Source organism: Salmo salar, chromosome ssa15, assembly GCF_905237065.1.
Source record: "Salmo salar chromosome ssa15, Ssal_v3.1, whole genome shotgun sequence".
NCBI classification, from domain to species: Eukaryota; Metazoa; Chordata; class Actinopteri; order Salmoniformes; family Salmonidae; genus Salmo; species Salmo salar.
The window spans coordinates 8310000-8322499 of record NC_059456.1 but is presented as its reverse complement, the minus strand read 5'-3'; the positions used below and the strand labels follow the sequence as shown (position 1 = coordinate 8322499).

At 46.8% G+C, this 12500-nt stretch overlaps 1 protein-coding gene across 8 annotated transcripts in view; it reads left to right on the top strand.

Annotated features, from left to right (window-relative positions):
• LOC106570928 (PDZ domain-containing protein 2) overlaps positions 1–12500 on the top strand; it is a 241900-nt gene that overhangs the window by 197053 nt on the left and 32347 nt on the right. For all 8 annotated transcript variants that reach the window (XM_045695434.1, XM_045695431.1, XM_045695433.1 and 5 more), the window contains 2 exons: positions 12060–12160; positions 12465–12500. The exon at positions 12465–12500 is cut by the window's right edge and continues 133 nt beyond it. In XM_045695434.1, coding sequence (XP_045551390.1) covers positions 12060–12160; positions 12465–12500 — 137 coding nt within the window. The remainder of the gene's footprint in view (positions 1–12059; positions 12161–12464) is intronic.

Here is a 12500-nt window from a genome sequence, read left to right as displayed (position 1 = left end):
AGTGAACTGAGCCTCAGAACCAGCTGGGGGCTGAGGGGACTCTTCTCTGGTTTCATCTCTTGACATTGTAGAGCTGTGTGATGGAATGTTTCGGGGTCACTTGTTTTTAGATGGTTGTAAAATTTGATGGCTCTTTTTTCTATTCGAATGAGGAAGGGGGTATCGGCCCAATTCTGCTCTACATGCGTTATTTGGAGTTTTTCTTTGCACTTGCAATACAGTCTCGCAAAACTCTGCATGCAGTATTTCAATTGGATGTTTGTCCCATTTGGTGAATTCATTATTAGAGATTGGACCCCATACCTCACTGCTATATAGAGCAATTGGTTCTATAACCGATTGGAACATTTTGAGCCAGATTCTAATTGGAGTTTCGATTTTGATGTTCCTTTTAATGGCATAGAATGCTCTTCTTGCTTTGTCTCTCAGCTCATTCACAGCCATGTGAAAGCTACCTGTGTTGCTGATATTTAGTCCCAGATACGTGTAGTTTTTGGTGTGTTCTAATAGAACTGTGTCCTAACAGAATTTATATTTGTCATCCTGATTTCCGGACCTTTTTTGGAATATCATTATATTTGTTGTTTTTTTAGGTTAATGGTCAGAGCCCAGGTCTGACAGAACCTGTGAAGACGATCTAGGTGCTGCTGTAACCCCTCTTTAGTGGGAGACAGCAGCACCAGGTCATCTGTCTACAGCAGACCCTCCTTAGTGGGAGACAGCAGCACCAGGTCATCTGTCTACAGCAGACCCTCCTTAGTGGGAGACAGCAGCACCAGGTCATCTGTCTACAGCAGACCCTCCTTAGTGGGAGACAGCAGCACCAGGTCATCTGTCTACAGCAGACCCTCCTTAGTGGGAGACAGCAGCACCAGGTCCTCTGTCTACAGCAGACCCTCCTTAGTGGGAGACAGCAGCACCAGGTCATCTGTCTACAGCAGACCCTCCTTAGTGGGAGACAGCAGCACCAGGTCATCTGTCTACAGCAGACCCTCCTTAGTGGGAAACAGCAGCACCAGGTCATCTGTCTACAGCAGACCCTCCTTAGTGGGAGACAGCAGCACCAGGTCATCTGTCTACAGCAGACCCTCCTTAGTGGGAGACAGCAGCACCAGGTCATCTGTCTACAGCAGACCCTCCTTAGTGGGAGACAGCAGCACCAGGTCATCTGTCTACAGCAGACCCTCCTTAGTGGGAGACAACAGCACCAGGTCATCTGTCTACAGCAGACACTTGATTTCAGTGTTGTGTAGGGTGATACCAGGTGCTTCCGATTCTTCTAATGTTTTTGCCAATTCATTAATGTAGATGTTAAATAGTGTTGGACTTATTGGGCAGCCCTGTTTCACTCCCCGTCCTTGAGAGAAGAAGTCTGTTTGCTTGTTGTTAATTCATTAATGTAGATGTTAAATAGTGTTGGACTTATTGGGCAGCCCTGTTTCACTCCCCGTCCCTGTGAGAAGACGTCTGTTTACTTGTTGCCAATTTTAACCGCACATTTGTTTTTAGTGTACATTGATTTAATAACATCATATGTTTTCCCTTCAATACCACTTTCTATTAGTTTATAAAAAAGACCTTTGTGCCAAATTGAACAAATGCTTTCTAGAAATCTACAAAACACGAGTAGATTTTGCCTTTGTTTTGGTTTATTTGTTTGTCAATTAGAGTGTGGAGGGTGTAAATGTGGTCTGTTGTACGATAATTTTTTAGAAATCCAATCTGGCTTCTGCTCAGGACGTTGTGTTCGTCAAGGAAATGGCGTAGTCTGCTATTTATAATACTGCAGAGAATTCTTCCCAAGTTGCTGTTAACGCAAATTCCTCTGTAATTATTTGGGTCAAATGTGTCTCCATTTTTATAGATTGATGTGATCAATCCCTGGTTCCAAATATCGGGGAAAATAGGATAATGTTGAAGAGTTTGAGTATTGCCAATTTGAATTTGTGGTCTGTATATTTGATCATTTCATTTCAAATACCATCAGCGCCACAGGCCTGGTTGGGTTGGAGAGTGCGTAGTTTTTCCAATAATTCTTCTGTAATTGGGGTATCCACAGGATTCTGATAGTCTTTGACTGCTGATTCAAGGATTTGTAATTTTTCTTGTATATCTTTTTGTTCTGGGCTCTTTGTTATATTGATGTAGAGGTTTGCAAAGTGATTTCTCCACATATCCCCATTTTGGAGAGTCAATTCCTCCTGATGAGGTTTGTTTAATTTATTCCAATTCTCCCAGACGTGGTTTGATTCTATGGATTCCTCAATTCCATCCAGCTGATTTCTAATGTGCTGTTCCTTTATTGTTCTTAGGGTGTGTTTGTGTTTCCCCATATTGAAGGCGTATATTTTTGTTGTCTGGTTCTGTGTTTTTGATTAGATACATTTCTCAATGACTTTCTTAGATTTTTGCAATCATTATCAAATCATTTTTAATTTTCTGTTATTTCTGGTTTGCTCTTATGCTTCTTTAGATTAGCCAAGGAGGCTAATTTTACAAATATAAAGTGTATGTTCCAAACGGCCAAATTTACACCTTCATTGCTGTAGGAGAATGTTAAGGCTAAAAAGTTGTCCAGGACAGATTGTATTTTTTGGCTACTAATTGCTTTTTGGTAGATGTCTGTACTGTTTGCACTCCATCTATAGGCCTGTTTAGTACCATGCAATTTATTGGGTCGTGATGTCACGTCCTGACCAGCAGAGGGAGTAAGTGTATAAGTTTTGGTCAGGGCGTGACCGAGGGAGTTGTGTTTTGTATGTGTGTCTATGTTCTGTCTAGGTTGGGTTGTTCTATGTATAGTTAATTGGGGTGGACTCCCAATTGAAGGCAGGTGTGTTGTGTTGCCTTTGATTGGGAGTCCTATATTAGTAGGGTGTGTTTGTCTGTGTGTTTGTAGGTAATTCTTTGTGAGCACTGCTTGTTTAGCCTGCCACACTGTTCGTGGCGTGAGTATCGTTTATTGTTTGTTTTCCTGTGGATGCTTTGAGTATTTCATTAAAAGAATGAGTATCCACATACCCGCTGCAGTTTGGTCAATTCAACACGGCAATTTTTGTGACACGTGATACTTCATGGTTGGATTCCACTCTTCTCAGATACATTGTGGTCTTAGAGGTGTTAGTGGGCTGACTGTGAAGGTTCTGAGAGACTCTGGGTTTAGGTCGATGAGGAAGTAGTCTACAGTACTGCCTGCCAAGGGATGAGCTGTATGTGTACCTACCAAAAGAGTCCCCTCTCAGCCTATCATTGACTATGTACAGACCCAGTGTTCCACAGAGCTTCACGAGCTGTACTCCATTTTAGTTTTTCACTTTGTCATAGTTGTTTCTGTGGGGGTATGTGGGGAGGGAAAGGTTTTCTTCCTGGTAGGTGTTTATCCCCAGGACTGTTAACCGCTTGCGTCCCACCTACTCAACAGCCAGTTGAATCCTGTGGCGCGTTATTCAAATCCTCAATTTTTCAAAAATATGACTATTTTACACCATTTTAAACATAAGACTCTCGTTAATCTAACCACACTGTCCGATTTCAAAAAGGCTTTACAACGAAAGCAAAACATTAGATTATGTCAGCAGACTACCCAGCCAAAAATAATCAGACACCCATTTTTCAAGCTAGCATATAATGTCACATAAACCCAAACCACAGCTAAATGTAGCACTAACCTTTGATGATCTTCATCAGATGACAACCCTAGGACATTATGTTATACAATACATACATGTTTTGTTCAATCAAGTTCATATTTATATCAAAAACCAGCTTTTTACATTAGCATGTGACTAGCATGTGACTAGCATTCCCACCGAACACTGCCGGTGAATTTACTAAATTACTCACGATAAACGTTCACAAAAAGCATAACAATTATTTTAAGAATTATAGATACAGAACTCCTCTATGCACTCAATATGTCCGATTTTAAAATAGCTTTTCGGTGAAAGCACATTTTGCAATATTCTCAGTAGATAGCCCGGCATCACAGGGCTAGCTATTTAGACACCCAGCAGGTTTAGCACTCATCAAAGTCAGATTTACTATAAGAAAAATGTTCTTACCTTTGTTGTCTTCGTCAGAATGCACTCCCAGGACTTCTACTTCAATAACAAATGTTGGTTTGGTCCAAAATAATCCATCGTTATATCCAAACAGCGGCGTTTTGTTCGTATGCGTTCTAGACACTATCCTAAAGGCTAAATAAGGGTGACGAGCATGGCGCAATTCGTGACAAAAGAATTCTAAATATTCCATTACCGTACTTCGAAGCATGTCAACCGCTGTTTAAAATCAATTTTTATGCCATTTTTCTCATAAAAAAGCGATAATATTCCGACCGGGAATCTGCGTTTAGATAAACAGACAAAGGAAAAGAAACCATTCGGTCGAAGCGGGCACGCGCCTAAGCCCATAGTACTCTGAGTGGCCACTTGCCAAAAGCGATAAAGTGTTTCAGCCAGAGCCTGCCTCGATATCGTTCAACGTTTTCCCGGGCTCTGAGACCCTATGGAAGACGTAGGAAGTGTCACGTTATTGCACAGATCCTGAGTCTTCAATAAAAAGAGCCAAGATGAAACACTACTTCTCAGACAGGCCACTTCCTGCTTGAAATCTTCTCAGGTTTTGGCCTGCCATAGGAGTTCTGTTATACTCACAGACACCATTCAAACAGTTTTAGAAACTTTAGGGTGTTTTCTATCCAAAGCCAATAATTATATGCATATTCTAGTTACTGGGCAGGTGTAGTAACCAGATTAAATCGGGTACGTTTTTTTATCCAGCCGTGCAAATACTGCCCCCTATCCCCAACAGGTTAATAGTGTCTTGTTCTTCTACTGTTCTACCATTCAGGTCTCCACAGACCAGTACGTTGCCTTGGGCCTGAAAGTGACTCATCTCCCCCTCTAGAATAGAGAAACTCTCTTCATTGAAGTAGGGTGACTCTGAGGGGGGAATGTATGTGGCACAGAGGAAGATTTTTTTATCTGTTAAGATAAAGCCTCCTTGTCGATTTTTTACTTGATAAAGAAATCTCCTATTTTGATCAATTCGATTGAATCAATTAGTTCAGATGTATACCACATTAGCATTCTGCTCTTTAGCCCAAAAGCAGAGGACTTCAATCCTTGTAAATTCCAACATGCAACGTAAAAAGATTTCATAACTTTTCTTTTTTTTTACCTTCAAAATGAGACAAACACTCACAATCCAACAAGAACTATTCAAATAGTTTTTTTTCAATGAAAGTAAACTCTTATTATGCAAATGTGATTTGTTTATCATTGAAGATAACATTTGTGTCATGCCACTTGGGTGGATGTAGTGTGAGGAGGGTGGAGTTGTTGTGCTCATCTTACCATGACCCTCGGCCTATCACGTGTGAGCATCCATGACCCTCGACCTATCACATGTGAGCATCCATGACCCTCGGCCTATCACATGTGAGCATCCATGACCCTCGGCCTTTCACATGTGAACATCCATGACCCTCGGCCTATCACATGTCAGCATCCATGACCCTCGGCCTATCACATGTGAGCATCCATAACCCTCGGCCTATCACATGTGAGCATAGTAGACTCAGCATTTGTTTAATGTCACTCATTTGGTTGGTGTGGGCTGGGCCAGTTGCTCCTCTCACAGGCTGTCCGTAGCTCTGCCTGCTGGGCTGTGGCTCCTCCAGGTGGGGGTCTGCGGTGGGGGGGCAGGGGGATGGGAGGCCTCGTCTGGGTGGCTCTGAAGCTGGTCTGGGGTGGTCTGTGCTGCGCTGGCTGTGGTGGGCATTGAGGTTGGTGGTGCTGTGGTCGTGGCTGGGGGTCCAGGGTGCTGGTCCGGGGTGTTGTCTCGGTGATCTCGGCGGGGTGGAGATTGCTCCGCTGTTCCTGGGTGGAGAGGTCGAGCTGCGGTTTAAAGCGACGTCCTTGAGAGTCTTGGCAAGGATGGGGACTGTCTCACTGTACAGGTGAACATGGTCATAGAGACAGTCCAGATCGAGTTTGGGATGGTGGGCCAGGTGTACATTGGGTCGCAGGGCATAGTCCCAGGAGAGGCTGGCGTTTATTCTTTGGATTGTGGCAGGGTGGAAGTCCTTCCTCTGTAGAAGGGTTGACACCACGATTCTTGAGTTGGGGAAGATTGCGGAGGCCTTCTTGATCCCTCCCGTAGTGAAGTGGCCACCCTCTCCTGCTGAGCACGCAGGTCATTGCTTCCGGTGTGTATGATTACGTGGCTTGGTGACCCGAGATGGGCCTTATCAAGCAGCTCCATGGCACTCTGCGTTGTTGGGCACCACACCTTTCTCCTTTTGTGTCGAGGGAAAAGTTTCTTCTCCTGAACAAACTTCCCATTTGAGTCAATTAACAGGACGATGTCAGCCAGTGTTTCTTCTGGACTGGAAGGGGTAGAGGGGGGGCTGGTCTGTTATGGACTGGAGGGGGCAGAGGGGGGGCTGGTGGGTGTTGGAGCTGGGGGGTGGTTGGTCTGTTATGGACTGGAGGGGGGTAGAGGGGGGGCTGGTCTGTTATGGACTGGAGGGGGTAGAGGGGGGGCTGGTCTGTTATGGACTGGAGGGGGCAGAGGGGGGCTGGTCTGTTATGGACTGGATGGGGTAGAGGGGGGGGCTGGTCTGTTATGGACTGGAGGGGGTAGAGGGGGGGCTGGTCTGTTATGGACTGGAGGGGGCAGAGGGGGGCTGGTCTGTTATGGACTGGAGGGGGTAGAGGGGGGGCTGGTCTGTTATGGACTGGAGGGGGCAGAGGGGGGGCTGGTCTGTTATGGACTGGAGGGGGCAGAGAGGGGCTGGTCTGTTATGGACTGGAGGGGGTAGAGGGAGGGCTGGTCTGTTATGGACTGGAGGGGGTAGAGGGGGGGGCTGGTCTGTGCCGGTGCCGCTGTCAGTGGGAGGCTGTTCTGTGGGCTGGAGGGAGGAGGGGTGCAGCAGGCAGGGCTGGAGGGAGGAGGGGTGCAGCAGGCAGGGCTGGAGGGAGGAGGGGTGCAGCAGGCAGGGCTGGAGGGAGGAGGGGTGCAGCAGGCAGGGCTGGAGGGAGGAGGGGTGCAGCAGGCAGGGCTGGAGGGAGGAGGGGTGCAGCAGGCAGGGCTGGAGGGGTGCAGCAGGCAGGGCTGGAGGGAGGAGGGGTGCAGCAGGCAGGGCTGGGGAGGAGGGGTGCAGCAGGCAGGGCTGGAGGGAGGAGGGGTGCAGCAGGCAGGGCTGGAGAGGCCTGGCTGGTTGAGCTGGGCTCCTCTGCTGTGTGAGGGCAGGTCATAGAGTGGTGATCTAGCTGCTCCTGCAGCCTGCCCTCTGTTCTCTTTCTCTCCTGCAGCCTGTCCTCTGTTCTCTTTCTCTCCTGCAGCCTGCCCTCTTGTTCTCTCTCTCGCAACCTGTCCTCTGCTCTCTTTCTCTCCTGCAGCTCCTCTCCTGTCTTTTTGGGCTCTCTGCAGCCTGTCCTTTGTTAGACTTCAGCCGTCCTCTGCAGCCTTCTCTGCACTTTGTAGATCAGCCAGCTCTCTCACCTCCTTTGATAGATCAGCCAGCTCTCTCTCCTCCTTTGATAGTCAGCCAGCTCTCTCACCTCCTTTGTTAGATCAGCCAGCTCTCTCACCTCCTTTGATAGATCAGCCAGCTCTCTCACCTCCTTTGTTAGATCAGCCAGCTCTCTCACCTCCTTTGTTAGATCAGCCAGCTCTCTCACCTCCTTTGTTAGATCAGCCAGCTCTCTCACCTCCTTTGTAAGATCAGCCAGCTCTCTCACCTCCTTTGTTAGATCAGCCAGCTCTCTCACCTCCTTTGTTAGATCAGCCAGCTCTGTTTCAAACAGCCTAATGTTACCTGGCACCATGACAGTCCCAGTCTGTTACCTGGCACCATGACAGTCCCAGTCTGTTACCTGGCACCATGACAGTCCCAGCCTAATGTTACCTGGCACCATGACAGTCCCAGTCTGTTACCTGGCACCATGACAGTCCCAGTCTGATGTTACCTGGCACCATGACAGTCCCAGTCTGTTACCTGGCACCATGACTGTCCCAGTCTGTTACCTGGCACCATGACTGTCCCAGTCTGTTACCTGGCACCATGACAGTCCCAGTCTGTTACCTGGCACCATGACAGTCCCAGCCTAATGTTACCTGGCACCATGACAGTCCCAGCCTAATGTTACCTGGCACCATGACAGTCCCAGTCTGTTACCTGGCACCATGACAGTCCCAGTCTGATGTTACCTGGCACCATGACAGTCCCAGTCTGTTACCTGGCACCATGACTGTCCCAGTCTGTTACCTGGCACCATGACAGTCCCAGTCCGTTACCTGGCACCATCACAGTCCCAGCCTAATGTTACCTGGCACCATGACAGTCCCAGTCTGTTACCTGGCACCATGACAGTCCCAGTCCGTTACCTGGCACCATGACAGTCCCAGCCTAATGTTACCTGGCACCATGACTGTCCCAGTCTGTTACCTGGCACCATGACAGTCCCAGTCTGATGTTACCTGGCACCATGACAGTCCCAGTCTGTTACCTGGCACCATGACAGTCCCAGCCTGATGTTACCTGGCACCATGACAGTCCCAGTCTGTTACCTGGCACCATGACAGTCCCAGTCCGTTACCTGGCACCATGACAGTCCCAGCCTAATGTTACCTGGCACCATGACAGTCCCAGTCTGTTACCTGGCACCATGACAGTCCCAGTCTGATGTTACCTGGCACCATGACAGTCCCAGTCTGTTACCTGGCACCATGACAGTCCCAGCCTGTTTACCTGGCACCATGACAGTCCCAGTCTGTTACCTGGCACCATGACAGTCCCAGTCTGATGTTACCTGGCACCATGACAGTCCCAGTCCGTTACCTGGCACCATGACAGTCCCAGCCTAATGTTACCTGGCACCATGACAGTCCCAGTCTGTTACCTGGCACCATGACAGTCCCAGCCTTGTTACCTGGCACCATGACAGTCCCAGTCCGTTACCTGGCACCATCACAGTCCCAGCCTAATGTTACCTGGCACCATGACAGTCCCAGTCTGTTACCTGGCACCATGACAGTCCCAGTCCGTTACCTGGCACCATGACAGTCCCAGCCTAATGTTACCTGGCACCATGACAGTCCCAGTCTGTTACCTGGCACCATGACAGTCCCAGTCCGTTACCTGGCACCATGACAGTCCCAGCCTAATGTTACCTGGCACCATGACACTCCCGTCTATTGGCACCATGACAGTCCCAGCCTGATGTTACCTGGCACCATGACACTCCCAGATTTTCAGCTTCCACCCATTACAGATTCCCTCTGTCTTTATGGATGGGTAGTGAGAGCAGACTGCTGAGCGCCATGCATTTGGCTGGTCAGTGAGGAAGATGAGATTGATGGGTAGTGAGAGCAGACTGCTGAGCGCCATGCATTTGGCTGGTCAGTGAGGAAGATGAGATGGATGGGTAGTGAGAGCAGACTGCTGAGCGCCATGCATTTGGCTGGTCAGTGAGGAAGATGAGATGGATGGGTAGTGAGAGCAGACTGCTGAGCGCCATGCATTTGGCTGGTCAGTGAGGAAGATGAGATGGATGGGTAGTGAGAGCAGACTGCTGAGCGCCATGCATTTGGCTGGTCAGTGAGGAAGATGAGATGGATGGGTAGTGAGAGCAGACTGCTGAGCGCCATGCATTTGGCTGGTCAGTGAGGAAGATGAGATGGATGGGTAGTGAGAGCAGACTGCTGAGCGCCATGCATTTGGCTGGTCAGTGAGGAAGATGAGATGGATGGGTAGTGAGAGCAGACTGCTGAGCGTCATACATTTGGCTGGTCAGTGAGGAAGATGAGATGGATGGGTAGTGAGAGCAGACTGCTGAGCGCCATACATTTGGCTGGTCAGTGAGGAAGATGAGATGGATGGGTAGTGAGAGCAGACTGCTGAGCGCCATGCATTTGGCTGGTCAGGGAGGAAGATGAGATTGATGGGTAGTGAGAGCAGACTGCTGAGCGCCATGCATTTGGCTGGTCAGTGAGGAACATGAGATGGATGGGTAGTGAGAGCAGACTGCTGAGCGCCTTACATTTGGTTGGTCAGTGAGGAACATGAGATTGATGGGTAGTGAGAGCAGACTGCTGAGCGCCTTACATTTGGTTGGTCAGTGAGGAAGATGAGATTGATGGGTAGTGAGAGCAGACTGCTGAGCGCCAAACATTTGGCTGGTCAGGGAGGAAGATGAGATGGATGGGTAGTGAGAGCAGACTGCTGAGCGCCATGCATTTGGCTGGTCAGGGAGGAACATGAGATTACTCACATCACCGTTATTGTAGAGGTCTGCGGAAAAGGGTTTCTGGCCTCCCCTTTAGTAGTGTCTGTTTAAAAGCTATTCTCGTTGTGTCATTTTGGACGTGCCTGTGGACTCTGCTGCTCTGTCCTGCTGCCCCGTTGCCATAGCAACCGGTTTGTTTGTCTGCTGCTGTTGCTAGCTAGCGCTAATTTAGTTCAAAAACCAGCAAAAAGAGTGACAAATCTTCACACAGAAAAACAGAAGATATGTTTAAAGTTAGTCCGTTCTCCTTGTTGGTTTACTCAGTCAGTTTGGTCGTTTGATGTAGTTGTATTAACTCCCCTTGCTAGGTTTGTTCTAGCTCGTTTCTTCTGGCTAGCTTGTTAGCCTGCTGGCTAGGTCTTTGTTGTGTAGCTAGCTAGCTAGAGTCAAAACTTCTTAACTTGAGGTGCAAAGTTACTTTTTTTTCTATTCTGAATGAATAGAGTTGTTGTTCATCACTTCTTGTCTGGAATTCTTTTCGATTTGTGTTTATCTCATTCTAAAAACAAAAAAATATGAATATATCAGGAGTTCATGTTGAGCATGACTCTCTCTCTATCACCTCTCTTTCTCCCTCTCTCCCTTCCACTGTCTCTCTCTCTCCTCTCTCTCACTTCTTTCTCTCTCGATCGATGAAGAGAGTGTCAATAATTGTTTTTAAGAGTCTCAGGGCTCTATTTTAGGCTGGTGTTAAGGAGGCACAAGTCTTAAACACACATTAGTTTTACATTTCGTTGTGTTTTTTTAAATTTATTTTTTATTTCACCTTTATTTAACCAGGTAGGCTATATAGACAACTGCGACCTGGCCAAAGGTAAATACTGTCCCTCTGGCATTTTGTGCCGGTGAATCTTCTATTTAGAAACGATTTTTTTAAACGATTGGTTTCCCTCCCATTTCGTTTAATTTGATGAAAAACCAAGCATAGCTTACTCTCCCCTTAATAACAGCTGGTTTTGCAGTATGGCACAGGTGTGTTCTTTTATCCATTAGCCAATTCGCCTATGAATAAAACATTTTTTAAGTCAAATCAAATTGTCTAAATTGTATCACATGTGCCAAATACAACTGGTGTAGACTTTACAGTGAAATTATTGCTTACGAACCTTTCCCAACGATACAGAGTTTGAAAATAATAATATCAAGTAAAATAGTAACTAGCACAAGAGGAATACAATTAAATACAAAATAATGGGCGTCTATACAGGAAGTACGAGTACGAGAAAAGTTGATAACATTTTTGACATGCGTTTTCTGGATTTTTTTTGTTTGTTATTCTGTCTCTCACTGTTCAAATAAACCTACCATTAAAAATATAGACTGATCATTTCTTTGTCAGTGGACAAATGTACAACATCAGCAGGGGATCAAATACTTTTTTCCCTCACTGTAAGTAAGCATTTCGCTTTAAGGTCTACACCTGTTGTATTCGGCACGTGTGACAATTCGATTTTATTTTGTTTTAAATACACAACTTGAAGCAACCACATATTTAGTCATGGAACACGTTCTGATTGGCCAGTGAGTGGCCAAGCCTCGACACACCCACAATTTGTTTATTCATCAAAACCCTTTCGCGCCACCGCCAGCTACTGTGCCCATAATTCTGGTTGTGAAAATAGCCAAAATATTTCTTACACACCCCCAAACCTATATTTCTATCGCCAGCGCTTAGAAGTGCTTACCTGGAATCATAGTCTGTTGTGATATCTATATTGGAGTCAGGTTGTTGAGTGAATGTTTCCTCTGACCCTTGACCTCTAGGCATGCACTCTAAGAGCCCCTCCCTCACAGTGAAGGCCAAACAGGCAGATGGCTCTTCCCTCAGCTGGACCATGAAAAGATTCCTGGAGCCCGCCAGCAGGGTACGATACATTACACACAACAATCAATATATCAATCAATCGATCTATCAATACATGAACCAATCAATCAATCGATCACCGGTCAATGTCCGTTCACTATTGTTACCAATTCACCAATGTTTTGCAGCTGAATCATATGGGGTTGAGACAAAACCTTGACCTCAACTATTCTTCCTCTTCAGCAGAGTTTCTATAGCTCTCAGACTCTCATTAGATTCATATCAAGGCTTTGAGTCTTCCTTCTTACACAAATCTAAGTGAACTTTTCCTCTTGCTTTAATCTAATCTCTCTCTTTCTGAGCAGCAAGGGTCTCTGAGTTCAGAGGCGGAGCTATCTCAG